The sequence below is a fragment of the Entelurus aequoreus genome, linkage group LG11 (genome assembly GCF_033978785.1).
Source record: "Entelurus aequoreus isolate RoL-2023_Sb linkage group LG11, RoL_Eaeq_v1.1, whole genome shotgun sequence".
Taxonomy (NCBI): Eukaryota; Metazoa; Chordata; class Actinopteri; order Syngnathiformes; family Syngnathidae; genus Entelurus; species Entelurus aequoreus.
Genome location: NC_084741.1, coordinates 70722975 through 70746293, shown reverse-complemented (window position 1 = coordinate 70746293; position 23319 = coordinate 70722975). Strand labels below are relative to the sequence as shown.

The following is a 23319-nucleotide window of genomic DNA, read 5'->3' as shown; positions in this document are numbered from 1 at the left end:
ATAAGATAAATAATAATAATAATAATAATAATTAATAATAATAGTAATACTTCAACATAGTGTGTGTAACAGCATTCCATGACTAATATAAATAAATTAACATTAATAATAAATGACAGTAAAATAAGCACACGTATGACTGAGGAGTCATAGTGTAACTTTGTGTGGTGTTTGACTTGTCCAACTTTTTGTGTGGCCATAAACGCACCAGTGGTTTAGTGCTATGCGTGTTGGTGACAGATGACAAGTTGGTTTTGGCCTGGTTTGTACGGCAGAAAATGACTAGTTTTTCCAGATAGAAGAGTTTTACTCATGTTTTTGGTGTGGTTATGTCCGAATATAAACAGTTTTGCTCAATAAAGTGATCGATATAATTCCTGTCCTCGAAGCATCTCGATAGACGTTACAATAATTGAACGGTGTTCAATTGAACGGTGTTGACAAACACCGTTAGGGCCGCTTGTTGTCACTGTCACTCAAAGTTGCATTGCAAAATTACATAGAATAAATATGTTTATTTTGTTTAGAATTCAGATGGGATTTGATTTGGTGCACAGCATATATTTGCTGCGCGCAGCGGACGCTTGAGCAGTGCGCAATTGCGCAGGCACGCACCTTAGAGGGAACGTTGCTTGGCAGTCCATGTCTTGTTGAAAACACACCATTCTTCCTCAACTTTTCTCTTTTTAGCGTCTCGGGTGTAAACCGTGCATCACTTGTCGCTGTGCACCTTCACTCGCAGGTTACACACGGACACACGCCCATAAATAATACTTTTCAAAATAAAAGCAGCACAGTTGTATTGCTCGCACGACATAGATGTTTTTTCAACTTTATTTTGTAATTTGTCATTGCAGCTGTTCACATTCACTCACAATCACGCACACGCATACGTCCACACGGAAGTAATACAAATAACGATTTTCAAAACAAAAGCAGCACCGTTGTATTGCACACTCGACATAGATACTTTTTAAAATGTATTTTGTAATTTATAATTGGCCTCACGCGGGCCGGACAGGGACGCACAAAGGTCTGCTCTAAGTGCAATTGCGCACTGCTCAAGCGTCCTCTGCGCACGGCAAATCTATGCCGCGCACAAAATCAAATAAAAAAATAAGCGCATAACAATTTGACACAATGACACGACAGAGAAAACAGTTTTCGTCATCATTGTTCAAATATTGTAACGTCTGTCGAGACGCTTTGAGGACATGAATTCCATCCATCACTTTACTGAGCAAAACTCTTTATTGTCGGCCATGAACACATCACCAAAACATTAGTAAAAAAAATGATATCTAGCAAAAGTGGTCATTTTCTGCAGTACAAACCAGACCAAAAGCAACTTTGTTATATCAACAGCAGCCGCCGGTTCTTTCTCACTTGCGCCAACACATGCACATATGGCACTTAGCCAGTGATGCGTTTACAGCCACACAAAAAGTCGGACAACTCCAACACCACACATAAAGTGCCATTCCAGGTCGTTACACTATGATTTACCAATCAAATGTGTGCTTATTCTAGTGTCATTGATTAGGAATCTTCATTTATAAATATTAATCATGAAATGCTGTTAGTATATTAAATAAATACTAATAAAAATATATTTTTTATAAACAGGAAGTTGCAGGAATGTGCACATGATCCCCTGCTTACATCTCATTGTGCAACATGTGAATGTTTTAATGGGAACTAAATGCAATGTCTGAAAGGGGTACAAATTATTTCCAAAGCAGGACCTCCACCTAGACAAACTATACAAGTACACATTTCATGAAAAACAATTATTGTTGTTATTGTCATTGTAAGTGGGCCTAAACACTTATATTACAGTGAATCTTCTTGCAAGACAATTGCTGACATCACATATGAATGATTGAGCGTTGTATTGTGCCAAAGTGGTAGTATATCATATGATACAGCAGGTTGTGTCATCTTTTTCTGTCCCTTGGGGAAAATGGCTTAAATTGGCTTAAAGACGAAGATGACACTCTAATGCAGAGCTGGGCAAATATTTGGACTTAGGGGCCACATTGAGAGAAGAACATGTGTCTGGGGGCCCAGTGTGTATAAATGATGTATACACATTTAGCTGTAAAAATCTGCTGTACAGTATTATGTGTGTGTGGGTCCCTTTTTTCCCCCTGGTTCATGGAGCGGTAAACGTCACCCACATATGCGGTCCTCTCCAAGGTTTCTCATAGTCATTCACATCGACGTCCCATTGGGGTTGTGAGTTTTTCCTTGCCCTTATGTGGGCTCTGTACCGCGGATGTCGTTGTGGCTTGTGCAGCCCTTTGAGACACTTGTGATTTAGGGCTATATAAATAAACATTGATTGATTGATTGATTGATTATAACACATGACAACACAGGACATCCCATGACAAAATATGATTACATATGACTTCACGTTACAACATATAACACATAACACATGGTAACACATGACACCACATCACATCATGATAACATGACAACACATCATTTCTAGGGACGTCCGATAATATCGGCCTGCCGATAATATCGGCCGATAAATGCGTTAAAATGTAATATCGGAAATTATCGGTATCTGTTTTTTTATTATCTGTATCGTTTTTTTTGTTTTTTTTTTTTAATTAAATCCACATAAAAACACAAGATACACTTACAATTAGTGCACCAACCCAAAAAACCTCCCTCCCCCACTTCTTTCTGTTATTAATATTCTGCTTCCTACATTATATATCAATACAGTCTGCAAGGGATACAGTCCGTAAGCACACATGATTGTGCGTGCTGCTGCTCCACTAATAGTACTAACCTTTAACAGTTAATTTTACTCATTTTCATTAATTACTAGTTGCTATGTAACTGTTTTTATATTGTTTTACTTTCTTTTTTATTCAAGAAAATGTTTTTAACTTAGTTATCTTATTTTATTTATTTATTTTTTTAAAGTACCTTATCTTCACCATACCTGGTTGTCCAAATTAGGCATAATAATGTGTTAATTCCACGACTGCATATATCGGTATTGGTTGATATCGGTATCGGTAATTAAAGAGTTGGACAATATCGAGATATCGGCAAAAAGCCATTATCGGACATCCCTAATCATTTCATTTATATTGACCTGAATATTAACCAAGTATTAGCGATATTAAAGTTAAAAGTCAAAGTCCCAATGACAACATGACAAAATATGATTACATATGACATCACATGACAACACATGACATCACATGACAACACAGGACATCACATGACAAAATATGATTACATAGGACATCACATTACAACATATAACACAACACATGACAGCATGACAACACTTGACATAACGTAGCACATGAAAACATATGACATCACATGACAGCACAACATAAAACGCATGAAAAAATGACGTCACATGACAACATACAACAACACATGACATGTGCCGACTCACTGATTGGATGGAAAAGAGCTCGGTGAAGTTGGGCTGGGAGTCTCCCAGGAAGGAACCATTTCCGTAGGCGTGGTGAGGGAAGCTCTCGGCCCCCTCGCCTCCTTTCGGGCTGGACAGGAGGATGCCTATCTGTGATGTCCGCACGTGGTAAGGAAAGTTCTTGTTGGCTGCCGACGGCCGCGTTATGACCTGGGAGATGGAAAAGTAGTGTACAGTTCTGGACCACCACAACGTGGTTCTCTGTCTTCCGCTAGCTGTGATGAAAAGTTATCAATTATGCAAAAGTGACTTTCTGAATGAAGTTCTAAGAGTAAAATGTGTCCTTACAGATTGTAGCACAAAAAAAAATCCATCACGTCTTCACCACACTGCCAAAACCATACTTGCCAACCCTCCCGTTTTTAGCGGGAGAATCCCGGTATTCAGCGCCTCTCCCGACAAACTCCCGGTATTCAGCCGGAGCTGGAGGCCACGCCCCCTCCAACTCAATGCGGACCTGAGTGGGGACAGCCGTTCTCACGTCCGCTTTCCCACAATATAAACAGCTTGCCTGCCCAATGACTTCATAACATCTACGGGCTTTTAGAGAGTAGAGTGCACAACAAGGAGAGAGAGTTCTTGGTTTCTTATGTGGGTTTACAACACACAACAACAGCAGTCACGTTTAGTCTACCGTAAAGCAGTTCGTCTGCCGTAAACAGCAATGTTGTGACACTCTTAAACAGGACAATACTGCCATCTACTGGATAGCCTGCAGGACACTGAAATTCAAATATTTTATTTATATGTATAAAAAAATAAAATAAAATAAATAAATTAAAAAATATATATATATATATTGCTAGAATTCACTGAAAGTCAAGTATTTCATACATATATACAAATATATATATATTATATATATATATATATATATATATATATATATATATATATATATATATATATATATATGAAATACTTGATTTGGTGTATTCTAGCTGTAAATATACTCTCCTCTTAACCACACCCTTAGCCACGCCCCCTGCCCCAAACACGCCCCCCCCTCCGATATCGGAGGTCTCAAGGTTGGCAAGTATGGCCAAAACTGAAATCTAAGTAAGATGAAATATCTCAAATAAGGGTGATATTTGCTTATTTTCTGTCTGATAAGATAATTCTTCTCACTAAACAGATTTTATGTTAGAGTGTTTTACTTGTTTTAAGGGTTTTGGTCCTAAATGATCTCAGTAAGATATTACAGCTGAGATTTGATGACCTATATTGAGTAAAACATGCTTGAAACTAGAAGACTATAAAAATGGGACCCATTACCTCCCTGCTTGGCACTCAGCATCAAGGGTTGGAATTGGGGGTTAAATCACCAAAAATGATTCCCGGGCGCGGCTACGCTGCTGCCCACTGCTCCCCTCACCTCCCAGGGGGTGATCAAGGGGATGGGTAAAATGCAGAGGACAAATTTCACCACACCTAGTGTGTGTGTGACAATCATTGGTACTTTAACTTAACTCAAGTATAAAACTACTTTTTTAAAGTAATCATTTCTTATTTCAAGCATGAAAAACTAAAATCATGACTTTGACACAATTGTGTCTCATAATTAAAACAGATGACAGCCAAATGGACTTTGCTGTTTTATTTTCAATGAAACAATAGAAAACACGTACTCATATAGTAGTGCAGTTGGCACAGTACAGTAAACTGGCAGTTAATATTTAAACATTTAACATGTGACATTTCTAACGATTTTGAACAGAAATAGTTCATGCACATTCAGATAAATTCTTCAAAATTACAATTAAAACATTTTTGGCCGGGGGCCGGGCTGTATATATGCACACTAATTGACTGAAAGAGCACGCACTTGACGCGATGATGTCATGTTATCCATGGAAAAATGCATTTTTAGACCATATGATTTGCCTGAGCGGCTAGGAGACCCCGAGAGTAACAAGATGTTGCCGTGTTGCCTTTCCATTAAGAACAATAAATTAGTTTTTAGTATAAGTTTGCTGGTTTCAAGAAATGTAATGCGGAGTGCATATCATTATGTCAAGATAATGGCACTAGCATTTACTTAATTTAAGAATATTTTTCAACATATTGAGCAAAAAAGTCTCGTTTTTTTTTTCTACCTAGAAAAGTGCACTTGTTATTAGTGAGAATATACTTATTTTAAGGTATTTTGGGGTTCATTGAGGTTAGCTAATTAGGGTCCGCACAGGACCATTGTCAAAGGAATCCCAAAGGGAGTCCTTTTGCAATGGGACGAAAGCACACTATTGAATTTGTAAGGTTTTATTATTCTTTATTCTTTATTACTATTATTATTCCGCAGCTTTGCGCACTACTTTGCCCCCCTTAACATGCTTCAAAACTCACCAAATTTGACACACAAATAGAAAAAAGTGACCCAAAAACTTTAGTAAAAAAACCTAACCTCAAAAATCTAAATTGCGCTCTAGCGCCCCTTAGGAAGAAAACTGCCTGTAACTCCCAGTACGAATGTCGTAGAGACATGAAACAAAAACCTCTATGTAGGTCTCACTTAGACCTACTTTTTATTCATTAATTTCTTCGGGCAAAAATCAACAGGAAGTTGGCAAATTCCCCTTCAAGACAAAAATTTAATTTTTGCCTCTTTGAGCTGTAATTTGACCACTTAAATTACTTCAAAACTCACCAAACTTCTCACACACATCGGGACTGGTGGAAATTGCGATCTAAAAAAAAAAAAAAAAACTCAAAATTGCGCTCTAGCGCAATTTTTGAATAAAACAGAGACAAAACTGCTCCTCAGAGGAAAACTTAGACAAAACTGCTTGTAACTTCCGGTAGGAACGTCTTAGAGACATGAAACAAATACCGTATATTACCAAATAGACGCCCTTGTGCAAATAGACGCCCTTGTCCTAATAGTCGCCCGGGGTCGGAGCCCATTTTGTGAATTAACAGCCTCTTCCTAATAAACGCCTATGTCCAAATAGCCGCCTATGGGCTGTTATTTGCATAATTTAGATTAAAATCATATTGATTTCATGTTCATTAAACCCAATTTATAAGCTAAAAGGAAAAGCAAGGGTGCAATAATTCTGGTAATTACGGTAACAGCAGACGTCACGTGGGGATTCTGGGTAATCAACATATTGCAATGGGTCACCGCATATAGCGTAACACACAACAAACCCACGAGGAAAAGTTTCAACATGGCAAGCAACAGTAGCAGTGAGTTGAATGAACAGGATACCGCTACACCACAACTGATGGACGGGAATACTTTAAGGGGGAAGAAGAGAAAGTTTGACTTAAAGTTCAAGCTAGCGATTGTGAAGTATGCGGATCAGAATTCTGGTTTGGCAGCGGCCAGGCAGTTTAACGTTGACCCAAAACGTGTACAAGAATGGAAACAAAAAAAGGGAGAACTACTATCTCAGTCGGCAATCGATGGAAAACGCCCCCCCGGATGGAGGTAGGAAGAAAATGAGCGACGAGCTTGATGCTAATTTGTGTCAGTGGATACATCACGTGCGTGGACTGAACCACCGTGTGTCCCGCAAAATGATCAGCATTAAGGCAAAGGAGTTGTATGTCACCGCGAGTGACACGAGAGACACCGGGGTGGTGTTTGGTGCAACAAGTGGCTGGCTTAATCGTGTGTGTGTGTGTGTGTGTTGCAAACAGTAGCCATAGCTGAATGTTGCTTTGTGGTATCCTACAAGGTGTGTGGGCTGATGGGAGTGAGGACCAGCTCATTTACTGCTTCAAGGAGGGACAGCCATGTCAGGCAGGCAGAGAGATGCTGTTGAGGGCTAGACAGCAGGCTGCTGCTGTGGTTCAGGAAGAGGAGGAGAGTGATGAGGAACAGCAGTTCCTCAATGAACTTGTAATTGAAAAGGAGGATGATGATGAGGGGGGTGAGGGAGAGGAGGAGGAGGAGGATGATGAGTGGGGTTGAGTTGTATTTGGGGTTGCGTTTGCTGCAGTATTATTGTTTTGATGGTTTTATAGAGTACTTGGTACCATAATTGTATTTTTCCTGTATGCTGCTTTATTTAAAACTTGGAGTACTGTAGCCTTTATTTTATTTAAGTGACAGTATTATTGTTCTGTTTTGATGGTGTGTTTTTTAATACTTGAGTACTTGGTACCATAATTTTATTTTTCCCGGTAGGCTGCTTTATTTAAAAAGTGTATTTATTTTTAGTATTGGTAGTCTATTTGACAATTGTTGCAGTACTGCCATGTTGAGGCCTTGTTGATCTCTTGTCTTTTGATAGTCTTGTTTTTTTGTTTGTATGTTTACAATAGCTTTTACATTTAAAATTGTTTGTACGAAAAAAAAATACTGGACAGTAACCATTGTAACCAAATAATGGCCTGGTGCAGGCTGGTGCAAAAATAAATAAAAGCCTTGTGCAAATAACCGCCCATGTCCTAATAGCCGCCCGGGGTCTGACCCCATTTTGTAAAATAAACGCCCGGGCTACTATTTGGTAATATACGGTACCTCTATGTAGGTCTCACCTAGACCTACATTTCATAGATTGACATCCTTCAGCAAAAATCAACAGGAAGTTTGCAATCCCTCCTTCAAAACAACATTTTTGTTAAAACCGGTCAGCAAACATCATCTCCTCTGAGCGCGTTTGTCGTTTCGGCTTCAAACTGCTACAGGAGAGAGATTGAACCCTTCTGATTAAAAGTTGACGACGGCGTTTTGATTCGGGCTACCGTTTTGGTTTTACGAGCCTTCAAAGAAAAGAACCACTGTGCCGCAGCACCTAGGAAAAAAACACAGACACAACTTCCTCTAACTCCCAGTACGAATATCGTAGAGACATGAAACAAAAACCTCTATGTAGGTCTCACTCAGGACTACCACTGGACAAAAGTATTGGGACACCTAGGACTAGCACCAGCCAAAATGCGGACCCGACCAACGCTGCTTGCAGCTTTAATTTGACTTGTTTTGGAAAGTCTTGACAAGCCAAATTTTCTTGTTCTATTGGCAGATAATTTTGCTTAGTTCAAATAAAATACCCCTCATTTTTGTATCTTTTTTTCTTGTTTTTGAACACTGACTTTTTGCAGTGCAGGAGGTTCTCAAACTCTCACTTTTAAATGTGCAGGTTTTCATGAAGTTATGAAGAAAAAAAACCTCCTTCCTCATGGACATGAAACTAACCTCTGACCTCGCCCCTAGCAAGATGCACCCGCACCGTGTGTTTACCTACCACCGCTGCACGACAAAAGCGAGGCGGCTTTGCTACACATTCTAAAACAAAGCTCTCTTTCTTAGCACCCATGCTACGCACCAGGAAGACGATGTGAGCGTAGAGGTGGATGCCGAGCTGGATGCCATTGACGATCTTTTCCCGAGCCCATCGAGGGATGCCAAAGTTAGCGATGAGCGCCATCACTGGCACAGCAAAGAACCTGATGGAAGAGGAAGCACATGGATAATAAATATTACAGAGTCAACAACAAACGCCCCGCAGGTTGTAAAAGTCAGTAACATTTCAATCAAAGTATTTGTAAAGCCTCTTAGATCAACTGATAGTGCTGGACAACAAAGACCGATCACAGATTATAAATATAATAAAACAAAGAAAAAATCAGTTAAAATGTAATTTTTAATAGGACCCTACAGCCGCACAAAAGTTCAGCGTTCTAGATGGTTCAGTGGCCTAGTGGTTAGAGTGTCCGCCCTTAGATAGGTAGGTTGTGAGTTCAAACCCCGGCCGAGTCATACCAAAGACTATAAAAATGGAACCCATTAACTCCCTGCTTGGCACTCAGCATCAAGGGTTGGAATTGGGGGTTAGATCACCAAAAACGATTCCCGGGCGCGGCACCGCTGCTGCCCACTGCTCCCCTCACCTCACCTCACCTCCCAGGGGGTGAACAAGGGGATGGGTCGAATGCAGAGGACAAATTTCACCACACCTAGTGAATGTGTGACAATCATTGGTACTTTAACTTACCTTAAAGGCCTACTGAAAGCCACTACTAGCGACCACGCAGTCTGATAGTTTATATATCAATGATGAAATCTTAACATTATAACACATGCCAATACGGCCGGGTTAACTTATAAAGTGACATTTTAAATTTGCCGCTAAACTTCCGGTTCGAAACGCCTCTGAGGATGACGTATGCGCGTGACGTAGCCAGTAGAACACGGGTATGCCTTCCACATTGAAGCCAATACGAAATAGCTGTTTTCATCTCATTCTGGATGTATTGTGGACATCTGTGTTGGTGAATCTGTTGCAATTATGTTCATTGCATTATGGAGAAAGAAGCTGAGCAAGCAAAGAAGAAAGTTCTCGGTGCAAAGCGGACGTATTTTGCGAAGGAAGTCAGCAGCAACACAACACAGCCGGTGTTTCATTGTTTACATTCCCGAAAGATGCAGTCAAGATGGAAGAACTCGGACAACAGAGACTCTAACCAGGAGGACTTTTGACTTCGATACACAGACGCCTGTAGAGAACTGGGACAACACAGACTCTTACCAGGATTACTTTGATTTGGATGACAAAGACGCAGACGTGCTACTGTGAGTATGCAGCTTTGGCTTCCAAACATTTGATCGCTTGACCGTACGTGCGCGTCACGTACGTAACTTTGTTTAAATATATAAGCTTTATGAACCTTGGGTTAGGTGAACGGTCATTTGGGCTGAGTGATTGTGTGTGTTGTGCAGGTGTTTGAATTGGATTGGCGTGTTCTATGGAGCTAGGAGCTAGCATAGGAGCTAGGAGCTAGCATAACAAACACGTAGGTGTTTTTATGCAGGATTAATTTGTGGCATATTAAATATAAGCCTGGTAGTGTTGTGGCTAATAGAGTATATATATGTCTTGTGTTTATTTACTGTTGTAGTCATTCCCAGCTGAATATCAGGTCACCCCCGGCTCTCACAGCATCTTCCCTATCTGAATAGCTTCAACTCCCCACTAGTCCTTCACTTGCACTTTACTCATCCACAAATCTTTCATCCTCGCTCAAATTAATGGGGAAATTGTCGCTTTCTCGGTCCGAATCTCTCTCACTTCATGCGGCCATCATTGTAAACAATAGGGAACTTTGCGTATATGTTCAACTGACTACGTCACGCTACTTCCGGTAGGGGCAAGCCTTTTTTTTTTAATCAGATACCAAAAGTTGCGATCTTTATCGTCGTTGTTCTATACTAAATCCTTTCAGCAAAAATATGGCAATATCGCGAAATGATCAAGTATGACACATAGAATAGATCTGCTATCCCCGTTTAAATAAAAAAAATGTCATTTCAGTAGGCCTTTAACTTCATGCACGATGTCATTCGAACCGTTTAAAAAAGCTCAGTTCAGCAAGAATGATCACATTTGTGCTTGTTCTTTGGCAAAACGTGTGGAAGGCACAGTGGAACAACAAGTTGAGAAAACAGTGTACATTTTCGCTGTTTTTAACGGTCGCTTTCCCACAATATAAACAGCTTGCCTGCCCAATGACTTCATAACATCTACGGCTTTTAGAGAGTAGAGTGCACAACAAGGAGAGAGAGTTCTCGGTTTCTTATGTGGGTTTATTGTTAGGCAGTTTCATTAACGTCCTCCCAGCGCGGTAACAACACACAACAACAGCAGTCACGTTTAGTCTACCGTGAAGCAGTTTGTCTGCCGTAAACAGCAATGTTGTGACACTCTTAAACAGGACAATACTGCCATCTACTGGATAGCCTGCAGAACACTGAAATTCAAATATTTTATTTATATGTATAATAAAATAAAATAAAATACATTTAAAAAAAAAATATATATATAGCTAGAATTCACTGAAAGTCAAGTATTTCATACATATATATAAATATATATATTTTATATATATATATATATATATATATATATATATATATATATATATATATATATATGAAATACTTGATTTGGTGTATTCTAGCTGTAAATATACTCTCCTCTTAACCACACCCTTAGCCACGCCCCCCGCCCCAAACACGCCCCCCCTCCCACGCTGCCCCCCTCCCGATATCGGAGGTCTCAAGGTTGGCAAGTATGGCCAAAACTGAAATCTAAGTAAGATGAAATATCTCAAATAAGGGTGATATTTGCTTATTTTCTGTCTGATAAGATAATTCTTCTCACTAAACAGCGGTAAACTTACTTTTGCACCTGAACGACAGTTAAATGTTACCTAAACATGGTCTGTATAAAAAAAAGGCTTACAAGGATCATGACATTATCATTAATTTCTATGTGCAGGATTTCTTATGGTATTCAAACAAGGGGAAACTTTAGGAAAAACTGCACTATTTTCTTCTAAATAATACAAACATATTTGAATCAAAAATACTGAAATTCCACGACACAGTGATTTTGCAAACAGCTAAAATTATACACAAAGCAAACTATAACCTGCCTATTGTATATCTAGCGTTTCATTATTATACCGCCGCCTCTTTGAGCTGTAATTTGACCCCCTTAACGTGCTTCAAAACTCACCAAATTGGACACACACATCAGGACTGGCGAAAATTGCGATCTAGTCAGAAAACCAAACCCCAAAACTCAAAATTGCGCTCTAGCGCCCCCTAGGGAGAAAACACAGACAAAACTGCCTGTAACTCCCAGTAGGAATGTCGTAGAGCAGGGGTCACCAACGCGGTGCCCGCGGGCACCAGGTAGCCCGTAAGGACCAGATGAGTAGCCCGCTGGCCTGTTCTAAAAATAGCTCAAATAACAGCACTTACCAGTGAGCTGCCTCTATTTTTTAAATTTTATTTATTTACTAGCAAGCAGGCCTCGCTTTGCTCGACATTTTTAATTATAAGAGAGACAAAACTCAAATAGAATTTCAAAATCCAAGAAAATATTTTAAAGACTTGGTCTTCACTTGTTTAAATAAATTCATTAATTTTTTTACTTTGCTTCTTATAACTTTCAGAAAGACAATTTTAGAGAAAAAAAATACAACCTTAAAAATGATTTTAGGATTTTTAAACACATATACCTTTTTACCTTTTAGATTCCTTCCTCTTCTTTCCTGACCATTTAAATCAATGTTCAAGTAAATTTATTTTTTATTGTAAAGAATAATAAATACATTTTAATTTAATTCTTCATTTTAGTTTCTGTTTTTTCGACGAAGAATATTTGTGAAATATTTTTCAAAAAGATTCGAATTAGCTAGTTTTTCTCTTTTTTTTCGGTTGAATTTTGAATTTTAAAGAGTCGAAATTGAAGATAAACTATGTTTCAAAATGTAATTGTCATTTTTTTGTGTGTTTTCTCCTCTTTTAAACCATTCAATTAAGTGTAAATATCATTAATTATTAATAATAACATAGAGTTAAAGGTAAATTGAGCAAATTGGCTATTTCTGGCAATTTATTTAAGTGTGTATCAAACTGGTAGCCCTTCGCATTAATCAGTACCCAAGAAGTAGCTCTTGGTTTCAAAAAGGTTGGTGACCCCTATCGTAGAGACATGAAACAAAAACCTCTATGTAGGTCTCACTTAGACCTATATTTCATACACTGACAACCCCCAGCAAAAATCAACAGGAAGTTTGCAATCCCCCCTTCAAAACAAAAGTTGTGTAAAAACAGTCACTTTTTTTCAAACATTATCTCCTCTGAGTGCGTTTGTCGTGCCGGCTTCAAATTAGCACAGGAGAGAGATTGAACCCTTCTGATTAAAAGTTGATGAAAGAGTTTTAATTACTTCTACGGTTTGGATTTTATGAGCCCTCAAAGTCGGTCCCGTCCATCACTGCTTGCAGCTTTAATTTTTATTGTGATTACTTATGGAGTATATTGTGAATAAATTGAGAACAGGAAGTGAACAAAGGTTTTAGCAACTGTTGTGTAAAAGAAAAGGGGTAGGATTAAATAAGCGCTGCTTCTTCCTACTCCTTTTCGAACATGTTGAAAAGAGAAACTGGAAATTGTGGTGTATCATGTTGTATGCATGCATGTTCCTAATAAACTCAAACTCAAACGTGCGAGCAGTTTTTTTTAGTTCACCTATAAAGTGCTGTAAAAAACATCCAAAAAACCAACAATACACCCTTTACATGCCGTGACCTACAGATTATCCAGGCCAGGGTTCACCAACGGGCACCACGACCAGATGAGTAGCCCGCTGGCCTGTTCCAAAAATAGCTCAAATAGCAGCACTTACCAGTGAGCTGCCTCTATTTTTTAAATGTTATTTATTTACAAGCTGGTCTCGCTTTGCCCCACATTTTAATTCTAAGAGAGACAAAACTCAAATAGAATTTGAAAATCCAAGAAAATATTTTAAAGACTTGGTCTTCACTTGTTTAAATAATTTCATTAATTTTTTTACTTTGCTTCTTATAACTTTCAGAAAGAAAATTTTAGAGAAAAAATACAACCTTAAAAATGATTTTAGGATTTTTAAACACAGTACCTTTTTACCTTTTAAATTCCTTCCTCTTCTTTCCTGACAATTTAAATCAATGTTCAAGTAAAACCTTTTTTTTTATTGTAAAGAATAATAAATACATTTTAATTTAATTCTTCATTTTAGCTTCTGTTTTTTCGACGAAGAATATTTGTGAAATAAATCTAGAAAATCTGTGGAATCAAATTTAAATCTTATTTCAAAGTCTTTTGAATTTCTTTTAAAATTTTTGTTCTGGAAAATCTAGAAGAAATAATCATTTGTCTTTGTTAGAAATATAGCTTGGTCCAATTTGTTATATATTCTAACAAAGTGCAGATTGGATTTTAACCTATTTAAAACATGTCATCAAAATTCTAAAATTAATCTTAATCAGGTTTTGTCTCTCTTAGAATTAAAAATGTCTATCAAAGCGAGACCAGCTTGCTAGTAAATAAATAAAATTAAAAAAATATAGGCAGCTCACTGGTAAGTGCTGCTATTTGAGCTATTTTTAGAACAGGCTAGCGGGCTACTCATCTGGTCCTTACGGGCCACCTGGTGCCCGCGGGCACCGCGTTGGTGACCCCTGGTTTAAAGTCATATACAACAATTGCGACAATGACTTTTTACTGTCAACTGAGTTTATGATTTCTGCTGGTGGTGTGCCTCCGGATTTTTTCAACGCAAAAAATGTGCCTTGGTTGAAAAACACTGGTCTAGACCGCACGGAAAAATGAAAAGACATGTCTCACATAGGGATTGAAGTCCATAAAGGTGCAGTTTTCCTTTAAGAGCTGCACTGTGAATGTTTTCCTCTGGCCATGTACAAAGTGAGTATCAGGCCAACGTAAAATAACTTGAAATCCCCGCGATCATTAAAGATGAGCGCACGTATGAATAATTCAACATGAAAAGTCTTCAAATAGATAAATTGTGGGTATTTCCCCACCCGTGGCGAAGGACTCACCATAGCGTGTATGTGGTGAAAAAGGGCACGTAGAAGGGCTGCTTTTCAGGGTAGTGCTTAAGAGAGACCAGCACGGCGTAGCAGAACCACACGTAGGCCAGCAACTGCAGGCCCATCAGCCCGTAGCCGGCCGGGCTGTCGTAGGCGTACAGAACCTCGCCTGGATCGAAGAACTGAGGGATGAAAAACATGCATTCATTTAGAGGCTACACTGCAACAACTGAAATCTAAGTAAGATTAAATATCTCAAATAAGGGTGATATTTGCTTATTTTCTGTCTGGTAAGATCATTCTTCTCACTTAGCAGATTTTGTTAGATTGTTTTACTTGTTTTAAGTGTTTTGCTCCTAAATGATCTCAGTAAGATATTACAGCTTGTTGCTGAGATTTGATGAGCTATATTGAGTAAAACATGCTTGAAACTAGAATATCAAGTGTTGCAAAGCTGTGTCATCAACACTCACAAGTAGGGATGTCCACAAATATTCACAAATATTCTTCGTCGAAAAAACAGAAGCTAAAATGAAGAATTAAATTAAAATGTATTTATTATTCTTTACAATAAAATAAAAAAATTTACTTGAACATTGATTTAAATTGTCAGGAAAGAAGAGGAAGGAATTTAAAATGTAAAAAGGTATATGTGTTTAAAACTCCTAAAATCATTTTTAAGGTTGTATTTTTTCTCTGAAATTGTCTTTCTGAAAGTTATAAAAAGCAAAGTAAAAACAATTAATGAATTTATTTAAACAAGTGAAAACCAAGTCTTTCAAATATATAAAATCGGCCAGCCGATATTATCGGCCGATAAATGTGTTAAAATGTAATATCGGAAATGATCTGTATCGGTTTTTTTATTATCTGTATCGGTTTTTATTTTTATTTTTTATTAAATCAACATAAAAAACAAGATACACTTACAATTAGTGCACCAACCCAAAAAACCTCCCTCCCCCCATTTCTTTCTGTTATCAATATTCTGGTTCCTACATTATATATCAATATATATCAATACAGTCTGCAAGGGATACAGTCCGTAAGCACACATGATTGTGCGTGCTGCTGCTCCACTAATAGTACTAACCTTTAACAGTTAATTTTACTCATTTTCATTCATTACTAGTTTCTATGTAACTGTTTTTATATTGTTTTACTTTCTTTTTTATTCAAGAAAATGTTTTTAATTTAGTTATCTTATTTTTATTTTTTAAAAGTACCTTATCTTCACCATACCTGGTTGTCCAAATTAGGCATAATAATGTGTTAATTCCACGACTGCATACATCGGTTGATATCGGTATTGGTTGATATCGGTATCGGTAATTAAAGATTTGGACAATATCGGAATATCGGATATCGGCAAAAAGCCATTATCGGACATCCCTACTCACAAGTATAAAACTACTTTTTTAAAGTAATCATTTCTTGCTTCTAGCATGAAAAAAAAATCATGACTTTAACACAAATGTGTCTCATAATTAAAACGAAATGCAATTATTCCTTCTTTGTCCTCAAAATTCTACACACAATACCCTATAATGACAATGTGAACTCAGACACAACTTCCTCTAACTCCCAGTACGAATATCGTAGAGACACGAAACAAAAACCTCTATGTAGGTCTCACTCAGGACTACCACTGGACAAAAGTATTGGGACACCTAGGACTAGCACCAGCCAAAAGGCGGACCCGACCAATGCTGCTTTGCGGACTACTTTGCCCCCCTTAACATGCTTCAAAACTCACCAAATTTTTCGCACACATAAAAAAACGCGAACAAAACTCTTTGGTAAAAAAACCAAACCCCAAAAATCACAATTGCTCTCTAGCGCCCCCTAGGAAGAAAACTGCCTGTAACTCCCAGTAGGAATGTCGTAGAGACATGAAACAAAAAGCTTGCTTAGACCTACTTCGGGCAAAAATTAACAGGAAGTTGGCAATTCCCCGTTCAAGACAAAAAATTCCAAAAAACACTCATTTTTGATTTTTGAGCTGTAATTTGACCCCCTTAAAATACTTCAAAACTCACCAAACTTCTCACACACATCGGGAATGGTGGAAATTGTGATCTAAAAAAAAACCGAACCCCAAAACTCAAAATTGTGCTCTACATAATTTTTGAAAAAAACAGAAAAAACTGCTCCTCAGAGGAAAACTCAGACAAAACTGCTTGTAACTTCCGGTAGGAACGTCTTAGAGACATGAAACAAATACCTCTATGTAGGTCTCGCCTAGACCTACATTTCATAGATTAACATCCTTCAGCAAAAATCAACAGGAAGTTTGCTATTCCTCCTTCAAAACAAAATTTTTGTTACAACCGGTCACCAAACATCAAACGTTATCTCCTCTGAGCGCGTTTGTCGTTTCGGCTTCAAACTGCTACAGGAGAGAGATTGAACCCTTCTGATTAAACTGTCTGTACGGATTTTTGATACGTGCTACCGTTTTGATTTTACGAGCCTTCAAAGACCCGCAGCACTAAAGTTGCTCCGGTGCCAAAAATGACAACGAAAATGCAATTACTCCTTCTTTGTCCTCAAAATTCTACACACAATACCCTATAATGACAATGTGAACTCAGACACAACTTCCTCTAACTCCCAGTACGAATATCGTAGAGACACGAAACAAAAACCTCTATGTAGGTCTCACTCAGGACTACCACTGGACAAAAGTATTGGGACACCTAGGACTAGCACCTGCCAAAAGGCGGACCCGACCAACGCTGCTTGCAGCTTTAATTTGACTTGTTTTGGAAAGTCTTGACAAACCAAATTTTCTTGTTCTATTGGCAGATAATTTTGCTTGGTTCAAGTAAAATAACCCTAATTTGTTTTGTTTTTTCTTGTTTTTGAACACTGACTTTTCGCAGTGTACACAGTCTAATCTCAGGCCCAATAACCAAAAATGCATGCGTTACAGTTTAGCTGGGGGTGAGTGACATTGACACTCGGCCTCATCGCCCTCCTTACGCACACATCTAGGTCATGTGCCGGTACCAGATTGCATTTCACAGTCCAGTGGCTGGAGAGCCCTTCTGGATTACCTGCTGCTACATAATGCATGGACCCGACAGCTCGCCTCGTAGCTTTTTTCGCCATCCGACCAACCAATCAAGCGGAGCCTGTTGAGTTGCAAACTGCATTTTGGAGTCTCGGTGCCAGTGTAACCCAGTTTGGATTATTTTTAGCGGGAGCTCCCCAGAGTGTGGTGCGCTTTCCTTGCAAAAGGGGGAGAAATGACTATAAGGCTCCTTGGTTATATATGGGCTGAATACTTCCAGAACCGTAATCCCAATGGACCATTACCGTGTTGAGCGCGGAGGCTGTACTTCACTGTCCCAGTACATGGCACTGGGCTTTATCTACACACACCTGAGCATTATTAATTCATCACCTTATATGCTGAACAGTGGAGTGCTCGCTCCATTTTCACACATACAGCATAATGAATAAGGGTGGAGAACTCCGTAAGGCTCCGGCTCATATGGTTCGCTGCGTCTATATGTCTAAATGCCAAGAGTTATTAAATGAGCACCAAATAATAGAATTCCATGCATCAGCAGCAGCAACTACAACTGCAGCTGCTCCAGCAACCAGAGGTTTTCTAATTTGGGGATTATCTTCCACTTGAGTCGACAAACCCTTGAGGACTTTGTACTTCAAGTGTGACAATGCAGCAAACATTTTGCAGCTTGTACCGAGTCAATGAATCATGAAGACCTCGTGCTTGTTGGACTTGTTTTTAGAGGGAAGGATTAATGAATTTCAGAAATATAAAACAAGGTTGAGCTGAAGAGTTAGTGCTGCATGGGATTCTGGGTATTGGTTGTGTTGTGTTTATGTTGTGTTACAGTGCAGATGTTCTCCAGAAATGTGTTTGTCATTCTTTTTTGGTGTGGGTTCACAGTGTGGCGCATATTTGTAACGTAACAGTGTTAAAGTTGTTTTTGTACGACTACCGTCAGTGTAAGATGTGTGGCTGCTGAACTAGTACGCCTTGCTGTCACTTACGTGAGCAAGCTATAGCTGCTTTCTACATGTGGCCGAGCAGGTACACTGTTTGGACAGCCTGTAGAGGGCGCCAAAGCAGTGCCATCACTCCCTGATATTCGGGAGTCTCCCGGAATTTTGATTGAGTTGGCAGGTATGACGCTATCAAGCGCCACTCATTACAAGTCGCGGGCCACACTAACATCAAATTTCCATATTGAGATGTGTGCCGGTGCGTGTGTCTGAGACCCCTGGTGTGTCTGAGACCCCTGGTGTGTCTGAGACCCCTGGTGTGACTGAGACCCCTGGTGTGTCTGAGACCCCTGGTGTGACTGAGACCCCTGGTGTGTCTGAGACCCCTGGTGTGACTGAGACCCCTGGTGTGACTGAGACCCCTGGTGTGTCTGAGACCCCTGGTGTGTCTGAGACCCCTGGTGTGTCTGAGACCCCTGGTGTGACTGAGACCCCTGGTGTGTCTGAGACCCCTGGTTAACATAGCACAAAGCAATTTAAGCTTTGTATGCAGTGTTTTTCATTTTAAATTGTCAAAAAAATTCTGTGGCTCCCATTATTTTCTTTAATTTGTGAAACTTTCCAAAATGGCTCTTTGAGTGGTAAAGGTTGCCGACCCCTGCAATAGACCAATGAAATTGTTCACATTAAACAAATGCATTCACACAATCATCCAGTCAGCCATTTGGTGCTTTATACACTCACCCTCATTATGACGACAAAATGCACACAACACAGCCCCAAAGCCGAAGACGATCGATCCGGCTATCGAAAAACGAAGGCAGTCGCCGCAAGGAGCGGAAAGCCACCATTCCAAAAGGACTACTACCTTGAATATAAGTTGACCTCTCTTTTTCAAGACTTGTTTTGAGTTTTTCAATTTATATATTTGTTCAAAGGCAGATATTATTATTATTATTAGGGATGTCCGATAATGGCTTTTTGCTGATATCCGATATTCCAATATTGTCCAACTCTTTAATTACCGATACCGATATATACAGTCGTGGAATTAACACATTATTATGCCTAATTTGGACAACCAGGTATGGTGTAGATAAGGTCCTTTTTAAAAAAAATTAATAAAATAAAATAAGAAATAAATAAAAAACATTTTCTTGAATAAAAAAGAAAGTGAAACAATATAAAAACAGTTGCATACAATTTAGTAATTAATGAAAATGAGTCAAATTAACTGTTAAAGGTTAGTACTATTAGTGGAGCAGCAGCACGCACAATCATGTGTGCTTACGGACTGTATCCCTTGCAGACTGTATTGATATATATTGATATATAATGTAGGAAGCAGAATATTAATAACAGAAAGAAACAACCCTTTTGTGTGAATGAGTGTGAATGGGGGAGGGAGGTTTTTTGGGTCGGTGCAGTAATTGTGTTTTTTATGTTGATTTAATAAAAAAAAACAAAAAACGATACCGATAATAAAAAAACGATACCGATAATTTCCGATATTACATTTTAAAGCATTTATCGGCCGAAGTCTGAGGTCCCACATTAGTGTATCGGAAGTAAGTTGTCCTGATGCGGTGATTTAGAAAAGTGCTTTTATTAAGTCTACTGGGAAAACACTTTTTTGTGTGTCTGAAGCTTTAATGCAAATGCAGGCTTTATTTTATAATGTGTAGTGAAGCCTGTTTTTTATTTTTTTTTAAAAGTTTTTATTCTTTTAAAGCCGGTTTCTGTGAAGAGTTGGATGTATTCACAGGGCGGGTTCATTTAGCTTGGGGCTGGTGAGGAGCAGTATTATGTTCATTTAAGTATTTTTCTCTATGACGTCATGAAAACACAACTTCAAAAGCGATCATTTCAGCACCTTTTCCCTCAAAAGTGACGCCAACAAGTGAGGGAGATGATAGCTTGTTCTCACATTTGGTGCTTATAAACAAACTTTAGGCACACACATTATTGACATTATTAAGTCACTTTGCATAATAGGTAGAAATGGGTAACATGCATGTCGGTACTAATTCACGTAAAATCAAACGGTGCCATATTTCGATGCCTTTGTTGCATGTGACATCACGTCCGGTTGCAGACTAAACAAACACTTGGCTGAACTGCCTTGAAGTCATTTTACTAGAGATGTCCAATAATATCGGACTGCCGATATATGCTTTAAAATGTAATATCGGAAATGATCGGTATCTGTTTCAAAAAGTAAAATGTATGACTTTTTAAAACGCCTCTGTACTGAGTGGTACACGGACGTAGGGAGAAGTACAGAGCAGTTGCGTCTCTTAGTCATACTTGCCAACCCTCCCCATTTTCCCGGGAGACTCCCGAATTTCAGTGCCCCTCCCGAAAATCTCCCGGAGCAACCATTCTCCCGAATTTCTCCCGATTTTCACCCAGACAACAATATTGGGGGCGTGCCTTAAAAGGCACTGCATTTGCATGCCGGCCCAGTCACATAATATCTACGGCTTTTCACACACACAAGTGAATGCAAGGCATACTTGGTCAACAGCCATACAGGTCACACTGAGGGTGCCCGTATAAACAACTTTAACACCGTCACAAATATGCGCCACACTGTGAACCCACACCAAACAAGAATGACAAACACATTTCGGGAGAACATCGGCACCGTAACACAACATAAACACAACAAAACAAATACCCAGAACCCTTTGCAGCACTAACTCTTCCTGGAAGCTACAATATACACCCCCCCCCACCACAACCCCGCCCACCTCAACCTCCTCATGCTCTCTCAGGGAGAGCATGTCCCAAATTCCAAGCTGCTGTTTTGAGGCATGTTAAAGAAAATAATGCACTTTGTGACTTCAATAATAAATATGGCAGTGCCATGTTGGCATTTTTTTCCATAACTTGAGTTGATTTATTTTGGAAAACCTTGTTACATTGTTTAATGCATCCAGCGGGGCATCACAACAAATTTAGTCAAAGTAATGTGTTAATTCCACGACTGTATGTATCGGTTGATATCGGAATCGGTAATTAAGAGTTGGACAATATCGGCAAAAAAGCCATTATCGGACATCTCTAAATTATACCATGCCAACAACGAAAGAAGAAGTCGCTCAAAAGTACAGTTATCATCCACTTTTAGAAATGCGCTAGCTCGATGCTAATTTACATTGGATATGCCATAACCATGCTACCCAATTAGCATTAGCACTTTTACACGGCGATTTCAACACCTCCAAAAATGGTAATGACATCTACAAATAAGACGAACGTTATTATCAAAGAGCTGGAGTGTATTAAATGCAATACTTACAGTATAAACACTTTTTAAGGCGCAACAAAAGACTAGATTTAACTTATTGACAAAGACTAAGCAACACATCGTAGTCTGCCATCAAATGTTTTGGAATTACAACTGCATGCAAAGTCTACAGTACAATAATTGCAAGTAAGATTCAGAAGAGTAAGAAAACAAACCATAACAACTGGACAGCATGATTACAGTTCGCTACTAAATAAACTTAATTTTGATTTTGGATTAAACAATTAAGATTTATTAACACAAAAACACACAAAAGCACCAACCATTGGTAATGTTGACCAATGGTACCAATTCCCAGGTATTGGGAATTGGTACCGAATTGATACCCAATGCTAAGGGACATTTAAATGAATGGTAGATGAAGCATGCTGTTTGTGTACCTCTGCTTCGTAGATAAAGAGGATGACGTAGGTGATGGTGTAAACGGTCATGTAGATGCTCAGCTTCACCGAGCCACTGTGACTGATCCTTGCCCTGACACACACAGAAGGGGTCAAAGTTTAGCCGTCAGTTAGGCCGCAGATAAAGACAAGGCGGAGACATTTGGAGCTGCACGTGTTTAGGGAGAAGAAGGAAGAGGCATGGAGATTTATAGTCAGACAAGAGCAGTTATTTACGCCACACGACATGACTCACGTTTCAATTGAACAAATAAAAAAAGCACCACCATTGGAGTTGTGTTTCCTTCAAGAGTCTAAAGACCAAAGGCTATGCACTGCAGCAGGGGTCGCCAACCCGTCATAGAAAAAAAAATATATATATATAATAATATGACAGTGACCAACAGGTATGCATTTTAACACCTGCTAACCCTTCAGCGTCACATCCCACTGCTCTCGAGACCGCAAAATTGGGAAAACAGTAAGAAGCACAATGAGAAAAGCCAAAATGTCAGCCAATAATGACATCACAAAGTTTGTCTTAAAAAAAAATAAAAAAAATAAACAAAATACAAAACCTAAAATCAGTGAAGTTGGCACGTTGTGTGAATCGTAAATAAAAACAGAATCCAAACATTTGCAAATCCTTTTCAACCTATATTCAATTGAATACACTGCAAAGACAAGAGACTATATCATGTTCTAACAAGTGCAAGCTAAAACTGTACTATGCAAAGCCAAAGCCATTTATCAACAACACCCAGAAAACGCCACCGGCTTCGCTGGGCCCGAGCTCATCTAAGATGGACTGATGCAAAGTGGAAAAAGTGTTCGGTGGT

General features: G+C 38.9%; 1 protein-coding gene across 4 annotated transcripts in view; it reads right to left on the bottom strand.

Annotated features, from left to right (window-relative positions):
• LOC133660433 (hormone-sensitive lipase-like) overlaps positions 1–23319 on the bottom strand; it is a 242021-nt gene that overhangs the window by 9854 nt on the left and 208848 nt on the right. For all 4 annotated transcript variants that reach the window (XM_062063930.1, XM_062063928.1, XM_062063929.1 and 1 more), the window contains 4 exons: positions 22481–22574; positions 14819–14991; positions 8752–8872; positions 3437–3625 (listed from right to left, as the gene is read on the bottom strand). In XM_062063930.1, the coding sequence (XP_061919914.1) occupies positions 3437–3625; positions 8752–8872; positions 14819–14991; positions 22481–22574 (577 nt within the window). The remainder of the gene's footprint in view (positions 1–3436; positions 3626–8751; positions 8873–14818; positions 14992–22480; positions 22575–23319) is intronic.